A 16,879-nucleotide genomic window follows, 5' to 3' on the forward strand; every position below is an offset into this window, starting at 1 on the left:
ACCGGTCTCCCATCGACGTCGCATCAACGCTTTTGATAACACTATACGACTATAACACTCGTTGATAGAGTAGACGTCAGGTGATCAGGATATTGCAGGTGAATGCAGGAGAAATAATTGGAAAACCGGTATCAGTTCAAACGGAAATCGGCTCAGTTCTAGGAAATTTTAGTAGGTAAGATTTTATTATTGTCCACCCTCTCCTAAGCTTTCGTGTATAACATATGTCAATGGAATGAGGGGACAACCATAAGTTCGGCCTTTTACAGTAATACCTTAAGTTTTGCAAGACTCTTCGGCCGAAGCGCGCTCTGTTACGAGAATACGTCTAGAAATTGCTTTGCTCTGATTGGCTGACGATTTAATGTTAAGACAAGATTCACTGAGAATTGGATGTGCAGTAAAATGGTGGGGATGAATGGTGGGCAAAATGTACAAAACCTGAGGTATTACTGTAGCACGATGATTAAATTATGTTACAGTTGTTTCGGTTATTTGTTGTAAATTACAATGTTTCATTCGCATTTATCGATTGCTAGCCGGCAGACAATTCTTTTAAAAAGTATATCTCTCAATTTTGCGCGATATTTCTGTAACGGTGTGTCTTTGCGAAAAAACCATACTGAAACATTTCCATGGACAAGTAGGAAAATTAAACATTTGAATAAAAATCTTAATTTCTGGTAGGTTGCGCATTCTAAATGATCCGTGTAACTGTACAATACTTATACATATAAAATATGTGCAAATCCTCCAACTTATTCATTGTTAATGGTTCCAAAAACCATGTTAACCTTAAACACTAGAAAATGATGCACGGTATAGACTAGAGTTTGGAATTAATTGCACATGACAAAGACGGAGCATTTTCGGAGACTGCTCTGAAATATGCTGCAGAGTGGCATCATCCAATCTCATTTCAGAGCGAAAATGCTCTGTCTCTGCCTTGTTAATTCCAAGGTTAATATAATAATTAGTTAATTCCAAGTCCTGGTATAAACTATCTACGAGAAAATGACAGATTTCCACAGTGTATAATTTGCGTATAATAATCTTTTCGTGGACGAATTTGTTAAATCTGATTAACCTTCGCCGGGAGGACTCATTGTCAGTATATAAACAGACATGTTGATAAACGGTCAAATGTCGTCAGGTGTCTCGAGTTATCCCCTCCCTTCTTGTTTATCATTCTGTGTTCGTCACAGAGCAGTAAACTAAAGTACATATGTTCGCCGGTTCGCTGTATCAATCTGATACATTCCGATTTGAATCCCGGATTGTTAAATTATAAAACGTAATTTTACATTTCAGTGTTAAGCACCTATATACGAAAATGACTGAAGACACCTCTTTATATGTTTTGCCAAACAACCAACCACTGGTAGCCTTAGAATGTGAAACCGCATTTAATGGTTTGACAGCAAAAGAGAAATTGTATGCACATTATTTAAGTCAAGCTGCATGGAGCGGTGGTCTTATCGTGTACGTACAAACTTCTCCCGAATCGCCGCTGCTATTTGCTCTTTTACATAAAATTTTTAAAGCTCAAAACATAGAAGAATTGAAAAAATCTGCGCTTGATGCTGGAGTCAGCGAAGATGAATTTACGGTAAATTGTCGATATTAAATCAAATTTCCCCACTTTTAATTGCATATATATTTTTAGGCTTTCTTAGTGTACAGCTGTGGAATATTTTCGAATTCTGGTAATTACAAGTCCTTTGGCGACAGTAAAATAATTCCAAATTTACCCAAAGAGAAATTTGGGACCATAGTAAAAGCTTCTCAAGCATATAAGGATAATTCTAATAGTATAGAAGAAATTTGGAATAAAATTCAAGATGTGACTTATGGATTAGGAGGAAAGCTGAAGTCTTTAGGTTTAGGTGACAAAGGAGTTACAACATATTTCTCTGCCAATTGTACAGATAAAGATGCTGAATTGGTCAATGAGTTTATGCAACAGAAAAAATTAGAATCTTACAATGCAAGATGCTTTAAAACAAACACTTCTGATAATGTAAATTCCTATGAAATTAGATTAGCTTCTGTGGAAACCGATGCTGATCCTCAGATTACATTACCAGAAGAAGATTTTAAGAACTCTAAATTTAAAATCACAAGAGGGGATTACAGCAAGCTTCTAACTGCAGTTGTTGATAATTTGCAGAAGGCAACAGAGTATGCTGCAAATGAAATCGAAAAAAATATGTTGAATAAATACATAGAACATTTTAGAACAGGGTCATTGCAGGACCATAAAGATGGTTCTCAGTTTTGGATCAAGGACAAAGGTCCAGTTATAGAAACATACATAGGCTTTATCGAAACTTACAGAGATCCTGCTGGCCAGAGAGCAGAATTCGAAGGATTTGTAGCGATGGTAAATAAAGAGATGTCAGCAAAATTTGCGAGTTTAGTAAACAATGCAGAGAAGTTTATCCAGAAACTTCCTTGGGGTGCAGATTTCGAAATAGACAAATTTCTACGACCCGACTTTACTTCCTTAGACGTTCTTACATTTTCTGGATCTGGAATTCCGAATGGAATAAATATTCCGAATTACGAGGAAATTAGAAAATTAGAGGGATTCAAGAACGTGTCTCTCGGAAATGTAATTCCCGGGAATATGAAGCTAGATGTGGTACCATTTTTGTCCGAACAGGATCAGACACTACTGAATACTTACAGACTTGTCAGTTTTGAGGTACAAGTAAGTTTGCACGAACTTCTTGGTCACGGTACGGGTAAATTGTTAAGACAATTGGGACCAGATTCGTACAATTTTGATAAAGAAAATACAAAGAATCCCCTAACCGGAGAAGTAGTAAACAAATTTTTCTTGCCGGGCGAAACGTACGATTCGAAGTTTGGTGCATTAGGATCATCTTACGAAGAATGTAGAGCAGAAGCTGTTGGATTGTATCTATGTTTGGAAAAAGATGTGTTACGTATATTGGGACACGAAGGTTCGAAAGCCGACGATGTAATGTATGTCAATTGGTTATCACTTTTGTGGACCGGCTGCGCAAGGGCTTTAGAAATGTATCAACCGTCTACCAAGAAATGGTTACAAGCTCATTCTCAAGCAAGATATGTCTTGCTGAGAGTGTGCATCGAAGCTGAAGAAGACTTTGTTACTGTAGTCGAGGCTGAGTCTGGCAAAACTTTAAAATTAACAATAGATAGGTCTAAGATTCAGACTATTGGGAAAAAAGCGATCGGAAAGTTCTTAACAAAATTGCAAGTTTACAAAAGTACTGGCGATTTCGAGGCGGCCAAAGAGATGTATGACAAATATAGTGAGGTACCTGAAACCGGACCTCATCCATGGGCACGCTGGAGAGATATCATTCTTGCTCATAAGGAACCTCGAAAGATATTTGTACAATCGAATACATTCTTAAATGGTATTTACTTAAATCATTGTTTTCATTCCTTATAAAATTTTTTTTATTAATATATATAAATTTGTTTCATCAATGTAACAGGTTCGGATACAGTACAATTGAAGAATTATGAACCCAATTTTGCTGGATTGATTCAGTCTTGGATGGAAAGATTCCCTTCTTCGGAAACTTCACAGACTCTCATTGATTTGTGGGAAAAAGATAAACAACATTTTACACTTGAAGTTAATTGATTCATTTGTGGGTAAAATTACTTATTACATTTCTCTTTTTATTATATGTGCTATAACAGTATATGCCTTGCAACATTTACACAGTTAAAAGTTATAGTTTGTAATTTCCAACTTTGGATTACTTTTATGAAAAATAAAACGTGCATTTATACTTAATACTGTAATATTTATTTTCCAAACAAAATTCTATTTCTTATAATATACAGTTTGTGTATGGAAATTTACATTTCTACAATAAGAGCGGAAAGGGGAGGAGAGTGGTAAAACTGCGCATGTGCACTATTCGCCGAGTTGGCGGGAAAATCCTGAAGAACGTAGTTTCTTAAGCAATATGGTGTCCAAGAAGACGTTAATTTCGTGTTTTCGTAATTTAAGCTGTGATGCTCCTGATCAACCTGTCATCGACAGATGTAAGTTATTTATTCATTCAACTATTTTCATTATTAAAGTATTGCCATAAATTTGCAGTAAATTTTCGTACAAATAAATATTCCATCAACGACTCGATAGGTTCACCGACCAGAAAAGTTGAAATTAACATAAAATATTTACATAGCTTGATTTTAGTTAGTAATTAATATTATTCTCTGTGTTATTGTGCACGTTTTAAGACGCATAGAATATCTTTAATATATTTAAATGCTTAACCATTTTTTATAACCTTATCCAAAGATAAACGAATGATGTTATGTACATAATGTTATGTTACGTTGATATATAATTATATGCATGCTATGTATATATACTACATCATTAGTACCTGAATTTGAAAAAGAATATTTTTAATTAGGTCTTCAGCTTTGCCACGATTATGGCATTGACGAAGAAGCATTTGTAGAATTATGGGTAGTATATAGTATTCAGCAGTCTCTAAATATTATTCCAACTCTTGATGATCTTCATAAATTGGAGAAAGAGAAATTGAAAAAAGATAAAACAGATTCTATTAATGGAGTTCAACATGCAGTATCAAATATGGAAATCGATGTACAAAGTAACGAAGCAGTTATGTATCCTTTCACGTATTACAATTGAAATCTGTAGTACTCTATTTTATATAATCGATAGATATTTTCTTTACATGCAACTGTTATATCATTATTATAACAGTGACAATGTGTTAGACATATACAATACCGGACAGTGTCTCGCATCAAAGGTAAGTTCTGTTACTTTTAAACATTTTGTTTAATGATCAATTATGTAGCTAAAATCATACAATGACTCTTAATACTTAGTTGACTGTAAATCTATGATAATCTTAAACTTAGTTTAAAAATTTTGAAACTATTTTTAAAATTACAGTAGATTTTAGCATAACACAATCAAAAATTCTTTAAGAAATCTGCATTCAAGTATTTTATGTGCTTGCAAATGTGGCTTGTTTTAACCATTTTTATTATATTATTTATTTATATATAGTATACAATTTTTATATGTAAGTGATTGGTATGTGTTTTTATTGTTATTGAAAAAGTAGGAAAACATTTTAACGATTTTAAGTAATATTTACGTTTAAATATACTTAGAAGATATTTCACCTCACATATTTACCGAGCACGATTGGTAGTAAGGCTCCAGATTTTCGGTCTACGCCGATCTATTGTTAAACTTCGAACAGGCTACTTTGATGATTTCAAAAGCTGCCTGTTCCCCTTATTCTCTCTTTCAAGAGGGAAAGGTCTCCACCCCTGTAATGGCTTTCTGACAATGTTGCCAGATTTATGAAACTACACGTTCCGTGTAAGTAGTACAAACTATTACTTAAAGTACAATTGTTTCGTGGAATTGTTGGTTGGTTTTAAAATAATTAATTCAATTCTATTGAAGTCTTTATAGAAATTCGTCGCGATCGTAGTGTCCAAGATATTTTATTAATCTCCGAAACATACAATGAGAAATGTTACATGCAAGAAACTATTCCTCAGATCACAATATATTTTTTCCTCCACTTGAAGAATTATTTTTTCGAGTTCTTAAAATTTGTAATAAACAGTTCGTTCTGTGTAGACATACACGTACGAACATAAGTTCTTATATTGGTTGGTTACATATGAATCCAACAAGTTTATTGTACAGAAAGATAGATTATACGAAATTTTGAACGATTTGATAATTTACTTTGGAATCATATAGAATTTTGTTATGTTTATCGTAATAAGGATGTGTTCTATGTGGAACCTCAACCTTGGCATTGCAATGATTTACTCGCTTTGGCAACACTGTCTCACATTCTTTATGGTCGATCTATGGTCTATAGTAGCAATGACGTAAGATTTCTACCTGTGAATCTAATTCTTCGTGAAACGTATAGCCTTCCGTGTAACGAAAAGCATGTTTTTTAACGCTGCTTATAACGCTCCTTTATAAATCAAGTAACTTCATTTCTTTAACGATTCTCATTTTTTTTAAAATAATACGATCACATTTATTATACATAAGAACGTTCAAGCAATTCTTATATCACGCTTATAGTTTCACAACTAACAATTTTCTTTGAGGATTCAACATTTCTATCTAATAATTCAACTTCTGAAAAACCTTGTATAAAACATAATGGTGTTTCTAACGTATTTTAAACATCATTATATTATTTGCCTTAGCTTTTTTCTATCAGGTATTGCATTCAGAAGATCGCGTTTATTAATTAATCTTCTTTGTAGAAGATCAATTATTTGTTCGTAAGGTTAAAGAATTTTCAACAAAATAGCAGTGTTATATTGTCAATGGATAGTTGACATATATTGGAAAGCAAAAATTCTTGAATCTGGACGAGCTTACTATCGACGTCGAGCGTTTATGGTACGAGTGAAATTTCCGACTCGATTCCCAGGCAGGTGGTTTCTTCTCCCGAAGTGAAGCGTTGTGTAGGATCTCGTCGAGGCACCGTAATTCCCGCCACAAAAATCGTCCAGGTAGATCGCCGCCATTATCCCCTCCCTTTTCTTTCCCAGTCTCCCACAAAGGACACGCTCCCATGGAGGGGGATAGTCGGATTCGTTCTTATTGGTGGAAAAAAGATAGCGTTCCTCGTTGGAATCGCGTAGAGAGGGATTCTCCTTCCATCTAAGAGAGCTTGACCAGATTTCTTCAAAGGGTACGATTTCAGTTTTCAAGGACCCAGACTCCATTATCATCCTGATGCGCGCGTGCGCTCTCTCTCCGAAGATATTTCCGAGCAAAATATTCTTTCCATTTGCGTGCTTTTCGACGGTTCCATAGCCATTTGAAAAATCTATCACGCGGCGGTTCGCTGGATCGATAATTCTCTGATATTCCCGCAAAAGATCGTTGCATGTGTTCGAATATCTCGATGGCGTCGAGTCGGCGACGCCACAAACTGTCTGTCAGCGCGTCACGCGGATTCGGAGTGTATCGAGTGGTTTGCCGGTTCATTGTGTAGTTCGCTTTCGTTCGCGTAACTTGCAGATCGTGGCATTAAACCGTCTTCAATTTCTTAGGGAATTGTTGGTGCGCGGCGGTATGTTGTAACAAGGGGGGAAGTGCGCGAGGCAGTGCATTACATCTTGAAACGGTCGACCGGAGCGTCGGCCATCATGGAATCCGATTTGTGTGAATTTCATACTCGAAAGTCATTCCGCCAATCGTACAACGCCTCGCGTCACAGCGACCTGTTGCTGTTGCTACTGGTTGTTACCGCTATTGTTCGCGTTTCTTTCTGCGTTTTCGGTTCAGGCCCGTAAAAATGATAGTCTCGCGGCTCTAGTCTCGTGTCAAACGATCAAGCTCGAGGGAACGGAATGTACCACACTTCGGGTAAATCTTTTCTTTTCTTATGGTTGTATGAACCTTATTTTTTGATCGCGGATCGTTACGGTAGAAATGCTCGCAACACCGAGAGTATTTATGGATAACCCCGCGCGCTATCTTTTTGTACACGCGTTTGCATGCGGACCAGTGTGCGTGCAAGAGAGAAAGACGGTGAGAGAAAGAGAGAAAGAGATACACATGTACACCGGAGAATTACAAGCTTCTCTCTCTCTCTCTCTCCTCTCTCTCTCTCTCTCTGCGCGTGTGTGCGCGCGCGCGCGCGTGTGTGAACATACGCGCGCGCGATGCGAATGTCGTCGACCGTTCCGTTGAGTCCTGAGCGTCGCGTCGCTACAACCTGTTGCTTCGATCGTGTCACATGCTGCTTGCGATGTTGCTGGTTTTCTCTCGTGATTTCTCACGCTAACTCTGTCCCTTCGTCGATCGAATAATAACTCGAACGTAATACACAATCGATTCCCGACACGATATTATTCTTCGCAGTCGTGTTACATCTATTATCCGACATCGCATATCCGACTGATAATATTTTCTTTATACAGATACGTATATTGGAGGCGAGTGTACGTATACGTTTCTTGTGTATCCTTTGTGTAATACGAATACTTGGTACGATTCTTCCAAGATCACTCGCGCGATCTTCGATAGTCGTGTATATAATTTTTGGCACTGGATACTTGGCGGGCGCTGGTTTTTTTGACTACATAGTTTCGGCAGAAAGTGATAAAAAAAAGTTGCGCAAGACAATTGTACATACGTATAGAGAGTCCGAAAAATCTATACGCGTGCCCTTCAAGTATACGTAAAGAGATATGGATACCTTTTCTGGTTGTTTGTGAATTTTTCATATATATATGGTTTGGAGTTCCTGCGTATAAGAAAAGATATCACCACTTTACAGAGTTTGTTTTATTTTAAACTAACAAGAGATGTCCATAAAATGGGCAAAATTTTTATTGTTTCTTTACAAATTTACGATATTGAATATATATTTCTGTGACTGATTGCATAAGAATACAGCCATTTTTAAGCAATTTTTCCACCGCGTTATTACAGGGATACATCGTATACTATGAGTCAGGTACATTCCGGGTACTATCTCGCGTTCCTCGAAATACACGATAATGAAACGATTAAATATGGTCGCTTGGTATACGCGAGATTCACGACTGGTTGCATATTGGTTTATTTTACGCGCGATACGAATCTATAATGTATAACCACCATTGGATTTCTTAAGATCAGTTCCTTAGGGAGTCGCTTACGTCTACTAATTAAATGCAATTGGCCAACAACGATGTACCGCTCCCTCTCCTTTCTCTCTGCATTGGCTTCAACCTTATGGTTCGCCTTTGATTTTTCGCGCATCGTGTGAAATATTTGAAACATTTTCGTTCGAGGGATGAAACGAAATAATCGATATCATCACCGAAACCAATTCGAAATCTTCAACGGATTATTTCCGTGGACGGTCGGTTACAACTGTATCTGGTATAAGCTCCGCGTTATTTCCCACGGTATCTTTGTTGAGAACAGTGGGGCGAAGGATTGCCAGGGGCGGCTAGTTCCCGGAGAGAGGGATAGAAGGAGAAATAGTCTTCTCGGTGTGTTATTCGTTGGGCACAGTAGGGGAGGGGGAGGGGAGGGCAGAGCTAGCCTCGCGGTGATCGACCCAAAGTTTTACATGATCTGGTACAGCAAGTATCGTTCGAATGAATTTCCCCGACACTTCTGGTCTCCCCTTCGAACGAGACTTATGTAACGTAAGATTCCGTGAGTGTAATTGCCGATACTTTTCTTTCGATTTGTTCTTACGATCGGAGTTCCTTAATTCCATTCTTTATTGTATAGGCAGCAGTCTAGGCAGTTGTAAAATATAAATATTTTATTTGAAACAGAAAACGGAAAACAATGAATGATAAACAATGAAGACGGTTAATTTAAGAGGAAGGTTTTGAAGAAAGTATGATTTTATTACAATTTAACGGTATTGAACGCGAATTACAAGAAATGGTCTGAACTTGATTGAAATAATACGTAATAAAGCGAACGGCAAGAACGGTTGGGTTAACAACAGTTAACCCTTCTCGTTGCGATGAACTTCTGAACGCAAGCTACCATGACTATTTATATTTCTCCGCTGCGACGTTATCGGTTCAAAATCTTCCCTCGACGTTCGTTCCAAGCATTTTCCTTTCGCAGATTACCGACGATCGGCGAATAAAAGATAACCGGCGAGGAGGGAAGAGCCAGGATGCAATACACCCCTGAATTTGCTGAATGAGTGAAGGTCTAGTGCACAGATGACTGAGCTGTGACTAGATCCACACTCATTAAGTACGTTTAGGGCCATTCGTCGGCAACTTCATCGATAATTCGACTATGAAAAATCGCTGTTTATATACTGTATATATATATACATATATATACTGTGTAATATTGTACAAACCGACGAGCATGCGAAACAGATGATTCCATAGACGAGTATGAATGTGGTGCACGTTTTATTCTATTTCGTGACTAGATACATACTCGTCTATGGTGATCGGTTTTTCTCTTGGAGCTTTGTACACGAACAAATATCTCTGATCTTACAGTTTCAGTGAAACCCTTTCGAGCTCTTAGTGATCTATATTTCATTTGGTGTCTTATTTGTTCCGTTTAAGCAACTTAAAAGGGTAAGAAGTCCGACATCGGAAGCAGAAAACGACAGTAAACGACGTGCAGTAACTCAAACGTTTTCACCATCCACATATACTTCCAAAGCGTAAGCAGATATTATTTTGAAATAAAAATCATAAAAGAATTATTGACTTTATAGAAAGATTCTTTGAAAATAAATTATATAAATAATTCGATAAGAAATATACTTATAGATCTAAAACATTTCTTGTACTTAATTAAATATAAATATATTGTATATTTCTTGTATTATAATATTAATATTCTTGTAATATATTTATTAAATCGATAATCGACGTATCTTACGACACAACTCGATAATAAAATATTTAACGACAATAGAATGTAATTGAATTGTTTGTAATCATTGTTGTAGAAGCGTGCCTAATCATGTCCCGAGTATCAGTGCCAGAGGCAAGATTCTCTTGCACTTTGGCCAAACCGTAGAGACTTGGAAGAAACAGAACGAGCAAAATGTATCGATCGTTATTGCTAATATTCCTTACATGCCCAAAGATGGGGTTTATATGTACGACACGTTGTCGAAAGAGGTGACCACACTTAACTACGATAGTATAAGTTTCGGTAATCGACTTACCCATGTTTGGAAGGAAATGGGGTCCGCTGATACAAACCCGCGTTACGTGAAGAAAATGAGGACTATCAGCCAAGTAACGTTTAGAATATACGGTAGAATATTTACCTCGATCGATAAATTAAACGGGAAAAAGCTCGTGTTTCTGGAAGGCTATATAATATCTAAAGAAGATTTCGAAGATTCTTTCATCCAGTTGGATCTCAGTGGAATCAAGCACTATTCAGTTTTTCCGGGGCAAATAGTTGTGGTGGAAGGCACTAACGCAACCGGGAAAGCTCTGTTGGCAAAAGAATTGTTTGTAAAGGGCCATGTGCCGCTTGCTGAACCGCCAAAGTTAACGGAAGATCTGAAAGTATACGTCGCAGCTGGACCATTTACAACTTCTGGCAATTTGAATTATCAGCCCTTGTGGGACTTAATAGAATGCGTCGTGGAAGATGAACCCAATATTTTAATACTGATCGGACCTTTTATTGACAACATGCATTCCGAAATTAAAAACTGTACTTTAAAGGAATCTTTCAATGATTTCTTTGACAAAATTTTATCAAGAATTATGCAGCACTTGCAAGGGTACATAATTTATTATTATCTTTACAATAACACATTAGAGACTTTCAAGTTCCGATAAAATCTTACGTAATAGTAAAGATTCTAAATACGATAGTCTGACGCAATAGTGTGCCTTTGCAAAGTTGAATATCACGCTAATGTTTTTCATCCTCTAATTGTCATTAATCTTTACACGTAGGAAACATACGCGAGTCATATTAATATCTTCTAACCGCGACGTCCACCATGAAGCAGTTTATCCGACACCGGAATATACCATTAATACGAATAAAATTGGATCGTATTCCTCGAATTTGTACTCTATGCCAGATCCATGTATAATAAATGCGAACGGGCTGCAGATCGGAGTAACTTCAGTTGATGTTATCAGACATCTAGGACAGTACGAAGTGTCGTAAGTTGAACACAATGATAAACTCAAGAAATTCATTATTTATTAAAGATTCAATTGTTGGTTGCATTAAACATTGTCCCACTATGGTACGGGAGATGCGATCATAATTTTAATGCAATATTTTTTGTAGAAACACCTCCGCCATGGATAGATTGAGTCGTTTAGCAGACCATGTGTTGTCTCAAGCAACGTTCTACCCTATATATCCACCTATCCCCGGTTTGAAACTTGACCTAATACGATGGAGAAAATATGGTTGTTTCGATCATCAACCGCATATCATGATTTTACCGTCTGATATTAAACACTATTGCAAAGTAGTGAACGAATGTCTTGTCTTAAATCCGGAGCGATTGCAAAAATACATATACGCGAAACTATGCATACGACCGAACGTAATTGGGAAGTGGGATCCAAACAGTGTATCCTGCGAGATTGCAAAAGTCTGAGAATTTATTGAAACGTTTTCTTAGAATACAGAATCTATCTTTCGCATAATAAAGTACAAAAAGTATATTTTTGTAAAGTTTTACTTAGATTTTCAGTGCAGATAATAAAGGAAATAATTATAGTGTTCATAGTTAATGATTTTCATAACTGGGATGTTGTTTATTTATTTGATTCTTCGAACATTGCTCCAAGTGATTTCGATCGCTATGTTAGGGGGGGATGGAATTACGTCGTTTTTCCGTTAGAGGTTAGCACCGGATATATTGGTGGAATATGATTTTTGTCTTATTTCGTAAACGTGTGATGGCGCCACACGCACGACAATCAGAACCATCGAGTTTTCTGCTTCTAGTGACTTGTGAAGTCGGCCATTGCTACAATATTTTTCTTGTGTTCCAAAATATACAAACGTCGATGGAGATACGTGAACAATTACAGATTTCAAAGTGAGTGTTACATTCAGTCTTTTATATTTGCTTATCCGTTCTATGCCGTGTTTCACTGGAGAGGATAAGTACACAGGCATCGAGGATCTGCCAAATTTTGTTCCGCCATTTTTGTTACGAATTCGTTTACATGTCGCTGTGTATATTACAGTTTTTGTTACTGTTTTGTATTTCGTGGTTCATATACAAATATTTCCTTGAATCTTGTCTTCGTGCCTATGCAACGAATTAGTCAAGTTCCGAGTAGTATCCTTTTGTTTCCTGATTTCGAAATTGGGTGCGCGGGTTTCACAACAAGGCTGCTATGGCCTTGATTTTTTTCGACCAAAAAAACGTGAGTTATGAAATCGAATGTGACGATAGACGAAAATTCGAGGCTTTATTCTTATTCAGTGTCCCCTCATTATCCGACCGATATAACGATAGTTATCAGTAAAATAAACTATATGAAAAGTTTTAATTATTCACTCCACTTTTGAATGTATATCGAATTATTATTGGAATATTCATACATACCTACTTCGATCCAAAACGTGTGGTTTTGGATCATAACGTATATTTGGATCATCGAGATACTATTTTACGAAAAAAATACTTCCTGTCTTCTCGATTCCAACGCTTTTTGTAATAGCATAAGTGTGACACATATTTTTATGTTGTCGTCAATATTTTCCACTTAATTGCACCAACTTGGAAGTCAGCAATATTAATAATTTTCACGAAGTTGTGAACTTCGGTATTTTCACTTCGGTTATTTAAGATCATATTTTAAACGAATTTAATGTTGTTTCAATTACTTGCGACTATACCGACCGATGAAACTACGAATTTCCCTATTACCGACAATCTAACTTTTCATTTTGGAGAATTACATTCGATCAAGCATAATCAATTATACTATCAATATATTATTTATACTATCAAGTAGCTTATAACAAAATTACAAAATTTTATGGAAATATCAACCTAATCCGAATTTTATTACGAGTTAATCGAAATTCAATCGCGATATTCATCTGATAAATTTAATAACGATATAAATATAAAAATTGACATCTATAATAGTTTTACGTTGCTTATAAACGTACCATTTACTTAAATAAATCTCCAATAATTACATTTTAGTACGTATGTTTTATTTTGATATTAGCTGAGACTATCCACGGTGTATGGAAGTTTCTTTAGCGAAACATGACAAACTTTCGCGCACCTTGCACATGACACACAGACAGGCATATCGATCCATTTAGTTTTTAATCTATCTGCATCGACTGTAGTCGTAATTTCACCGGTCATTTCAGTGTCATAAGCTCCTTATTATCGTTTCTTTTTTTATACGACGTAATACTTTCAGAAGACTCGCTTCGTAGCAATGGAACAAATTATTTTAAGAAATTGATAAACCAGCTTGTTATCTTATGCAAATATCTTCTCCGATCGACTTGCTCGTTTTCCGTATCGAATGTATCAGGAAATGTCGAAAATACGCAATACAGAGTTGCGTAATGATTCTTGCAATGGATAATCCATTCGAAAACATTCGTTGGACAATAGGTACGATCGCGATGGTGTATACTGTAGCGTACAGTATACGTTCGTATACTGAATTTGTGGGAGACATGTTTCGCTCGATTTCACGCTCGCTTTTCAACTTTACGTAATTTCATTATCAGGAGAGCCTGTTGCTTTTCGTTCCCTTTGAGAATCGTTCTGGCCCTTTACAATTCTTTCATCAGAGTTTCTCATAGTTTTGGCGTTAATACACGATCCGTGCAAATTTTCCGTATTTCTTCTAGCATCCAATGTTGACAGGAGCTGCAGACATTCGATTAGACTAATCAAATAGACTGTTTGATTTTCCACTTAACGTCGTAGCTATAGTTCGGTAATAACTTTCGATTAAATAACTCTCTGTCGTCTGTATCAGTGGATTTCCCTTCGTTACAGTGCGAAGAAATTTGATTGTCGCAACAAATCTGCCGGTTTACAGAGTGATCGATTTAACCCGACCGTCGTCCGTTTCTTGTTGGGTCCATTTCGAAATCTCTTCAATTTTTTTGACAATTCTGTTGTTCTTGTCCGTTGTTCTCAACTATTTGCTACGTAGTACGGAATTAGCAACGACAAAGAGCTTGCGGACGTTCATAGAATTTCCAGTTTTCATCGACAAATTTCCAGAGGTCGGATTTCGATAGAAAATTATCTTGTTCATCAACATATTTTGAACATTCGAACAATTTGTGTGCGACAACTGGACGAAGCTTTGTATCGTTATGCAAAAGAACGAGTGTAGTTCGTAAACGAAGGAATTTTGTTTCAACACGAAGTTATCGATGACATGTTTTCTTGAGATTGTTGATTAGGAGATGTTTCGATCGTAGGCGATGAATCACTAATTACCTTGAGAATTGTCCGAATCCGAGTAGCGCGGCGCTCCCGCTGACGAAAAGTTCGGTGTCTACGCCGGTGGGCTGTTTTGGGCGTGCGGCGGCTGTGTGCAAAAACTGCGGCAGTCAAGTTCAAGGCCACCAGCCCTCCTCCCGTTCTCCTCCTGCCGTCAGCCGACTAGCCGCCGCCTCCAGTGACTCTGCCGCCGCCTCCTCCGTTTCACTAGCACAGCCACCGCCCCCGTCTCACACCCACATAGCCTACCATCCTGATATACACGTAGCACGCATAACGCCAGTAACGTATCAACACGAACCCGGCCGCCGGACAGTCGAGTTCGAGCCGAAAGGGAAAGGGAAAGGTTTTCCAGCTCGATCGATTCACGCAACTGCCTTTGAAAATTCGGTTCCTTCATGCCTCCGTTTAATTCTACCCCGTGCTTTCTTAGGAACTCACGAAGTATACTTTCAGCAGCATACTCGACTATCACGGTTAATTAATACGATTTAAAAAAAGGAGATGAAAGGGAAAGCTACGAGAAGCCTCAAAATGACTAAACGCCCTGACTCTAGTGTTAATGTCCGATTAGTCTTGAGCACGATGATCACAACGACAGCTTTTACCTGCGAAAAATGGTAATAGCTGTGCTCGGACTAGTGTGACCAATGATTTAGCTGTTCATGGTTTCGATAGTGCGGTGAATCGTTGTAGTCGTTATAATGACCGGTTGACGTGGTTCTTTCAGTTTCGATAGATCAGGGATCTGTATTTTACATCAAACAATAAACGAATATACATCACAGTGGGTACATAAGTCGTTGGAATTTAACAAGAAATAGTTTTAACATTATATCTGCCGAGGTGTAAAAGCGAGTAACAAGTGTTGCCTCATAAAAATTGCAAGATAGAATTTATTTGAATATTTCATAATTTTCATAATAGTGTGTGTCCGAACGAAAAAATATATTCAACAATGTCTAACGGAAGCAGCTTTACGACTTCAATAATTATGAAATCAAAAATATAAAACTGGCCATTTGATCGGTGGTGGTAAGTTTAGTGTTAATAGTTTAGTATGGCACACAGAATATTCTGTCTTCCAAAGTCGGGGCACAATTTCAAATAAAATAGGTCGCGAATCAGTCGCCGGTGTACTTACAGCTTAAAAGCCGTTACGATTACGTGTAACGTACAGCAGTAACATCTAGCAGGATTCTGAAATATCCTCGAATTGGCGGCTAATGTTTCATTTTCTCTGCGAAAGTCGTCTCCGTACGCTTTCCAGGGTTCATCAAGCGTACTTGGTTGAAATCACGGAGGATATTTGCAAGCACCCCCGTGTTTTAACCCCCTGTACTTACCTGCGATGAGGTAATTAGCGGAGTAAAGGCGCGTTTCGCGGATTCGCGGCAGTCAATGTTAAGATCGGCTCGCCTCGCCTCGCGTATTACCGTATCCTCGGCGTATCGGCCGTCAGTCGCGTACGGCTCGTCGCACCGTGAACGTCGTGTCGTGTGCCAGGAGGTGGTGTGTACGTGCATACGTGTGCGCGCACGCGCGTGCCTATCCGCGTTCGCTCGTTCGTGTTCAAAGAGTTCCGGAGTTTTCGTGAAATCGTTTACGGTTTTTTCGTCGTGCAAGAAAAGGTGCGAGAGAAACGACGCGACACAGTGCGCGCCCGTTTGTGCCATTGAGAAACGAAACGACAGATGCCATGGATGCTTGGATGTACGATGTGGTAAGAGTGCCAGTTCGTCACATAACCTCTCTCTTCCCGTTCGATCTCGTGGCTTTGTTTACGTGCTGCGCGCGCGTTCCCGGACCGCCGCCGTACCCGTGTTTCAATGTTCGTCGAATTTCCGTCGAGATCGTTACCATTTCGAACGGAATGTCTGTTCGATCCGCCAAAAAGT

At 37.9% G+C, this 16,879-nt stretch overlaps 3 protein-coding genes and 2 long non-coding RNA genes across 12 annotated transcripts in view; 3 read left to right on the forward strand and 2 right to left on the reverse strand.

Annotated features, from left to right (window-relative positions):
* Positions 1 to 3,799, forward strand: DppIII (dipeptidyl peptidase 3). Of its 4 annotated transcripts, none has more exons than XM_033468501.2 (4): positions 1 to 171; positions 1,312 to 1,609; positions 1,667 to 3,410; positions 3,492 to 3,799. In XM_033468501.2, the coding sequence occupies exons 2-4, from the start codon at positions 1,334 to 1,336 to the stop codon at positions 3,641 to 3,643; spliced, it is 2,172 nt and encodes a 723-aa protein (XP_033324392.2). In that variant the 5' UTR covers positions 1 to 171; positions 1,312 to 1,333; the 3' UTR covers positions 3,644 to 3,799. The 4 variants fall into 4 exon arrangements, with proteins under 4 accessions (XP_033324392.2, XP_033324390.2, XP_033324389.2 ...); XM_033468499.2 differs by having other exon boundaries at positions 2 to 175; XM_033468498.2 differs by lacking the exon at positions 1 to 171 and adding an exon at positions 469 to 683.
* On the reverse strand, positions 3,789 to 4,533 carry LOC117219376 (uncharacterized). The gene is made up of 2 exons (XR_004490002.2): positions 4,404 to 4,533; positions 3,789 to 4,038 (listed from the first exon to the last, which is right to left on the reverse strand). It is a non-coding gene; the product is annotated as an uncharacterized LOC117219376 (long non-coding RNA).
* On the forward strand, positions 3,918 to 12,279 carry DNApol-alpha73 (DNA polymerase alpha subunit B). Its single transcript, XM_033468502.2, has 7 exons — positions 3,918 to 4,053; positions 4,434 to 4,653; positions 4,754 to 4,802; positions 10,102 to 10,202; positions 10,494 to 11,288; positions 11,467 to 11,682; positions 11,813 to 12,279. The coding sequence occupies exons 1-7, from the start codon at positions 3,975 to 3,977 to the stop codon at positions 12,129 to 12,131; spliced, it is 1,779 nt and encodes a 592-aa protein (XP_033324393.2). The 5' UTR covers positions 3,918 to 3,974; the 3' UTR covers positions 12,132 to 12,279.
* On the reverse strand, positions 12,118 to 15,365 carry LOC117219377 (uncharacterized). Its single transcript, XR_004490003.2, has 2 exons — positions 13,095 to 15,365; positions 12,118 to 13,020 (listed from the first exon to the last, which is right to left on the reverse strand). It is a non-coding gene; the product is annotated as an uncharacterized LOC117219377 (long non-coding RNA).
* ERR (estrogen-related receptor) overlaps positions 12,409 to 16,879 on the forward strand; it is a 27,863-nt gene continuing 23,392 nt past the window's right edge. For 2 of the 5 annotated variants that reach the window (XM_033468504.2, XM_033468508.2), the window contains exon 1: positions 16,429 to 16,704. In XM_033468504.2, coding sequence (XP_033324395.1) covers positions 16,681 to 16,704 — 24 coding nt within the window. In that variant the 5' untranslated portion in view covers positions 16,429 to 16,680. Of the gene's footprint in view, positions 12,579 to 16,426; positions 16,705 to 16,879 lie in introns of those variants that run through there. The other 3 variants (XM_033468505.2, XM_033468503.2, XM_033468507.2) reach the window with 3 other exon arrangements.

This window comes from Megalopta genalis, chromosome 2 (assembly GCF_051020955.1).
Source record: "Megalopta genalis isolate 19385.01 chromosome 2, iyMegGena1_principal, whole genome shotgun sequence".
Taxonomy (NCBI): domain Eukaryota; kingdom Metazoa; phylum Arthropoda; class Insecta; order Hymenoptera; family Halictidae; genus Megalopta; species Megalopta genalis.

Coding starts and splice junctions, on each gene's coding strand:
- DNApol-alpha73 (XM_033468502.2), top strand. CDS start 3,975: ATGGTGTCCAAGAAGACGTTAATTTCGTGTTTTCGTAATTTAAGCTGT. Junction 4,803..10,101: donor GACAGTGTCTCGCATCAAAG/GTAAGTTCTGTT, acceptor GTTCCGTTTAAG/CAACTTAAAAGGGTAAGAAG. Junction 11,289..11,466: donor ATTATGCAGCACTTGCAAGG/GTACATAATTTA, acceptor CTTTACACGTAG/GAAACATACGCGAGTCATAT.
- DppIII (XM_033468498.2), top strand. CDS start 511: ATGTTTCATTCGCATTTATCGATTGCTAGCCGGCAGACAATTCTTTTA. Junction 684..1,311: donor AATAAAAATCTTAATTTCTG/GTAGGTTGCGCA, acceptor TTTACATTTCAG/TGTTAAGCACCTATATACGA. Junction 1,610..1,666: donor TCAGCGAAGATGAATTTACG/GTAAATTGTCGA, acceptor ATATATTTTTAG/GCTTTCTTAGTGTACAGCTG.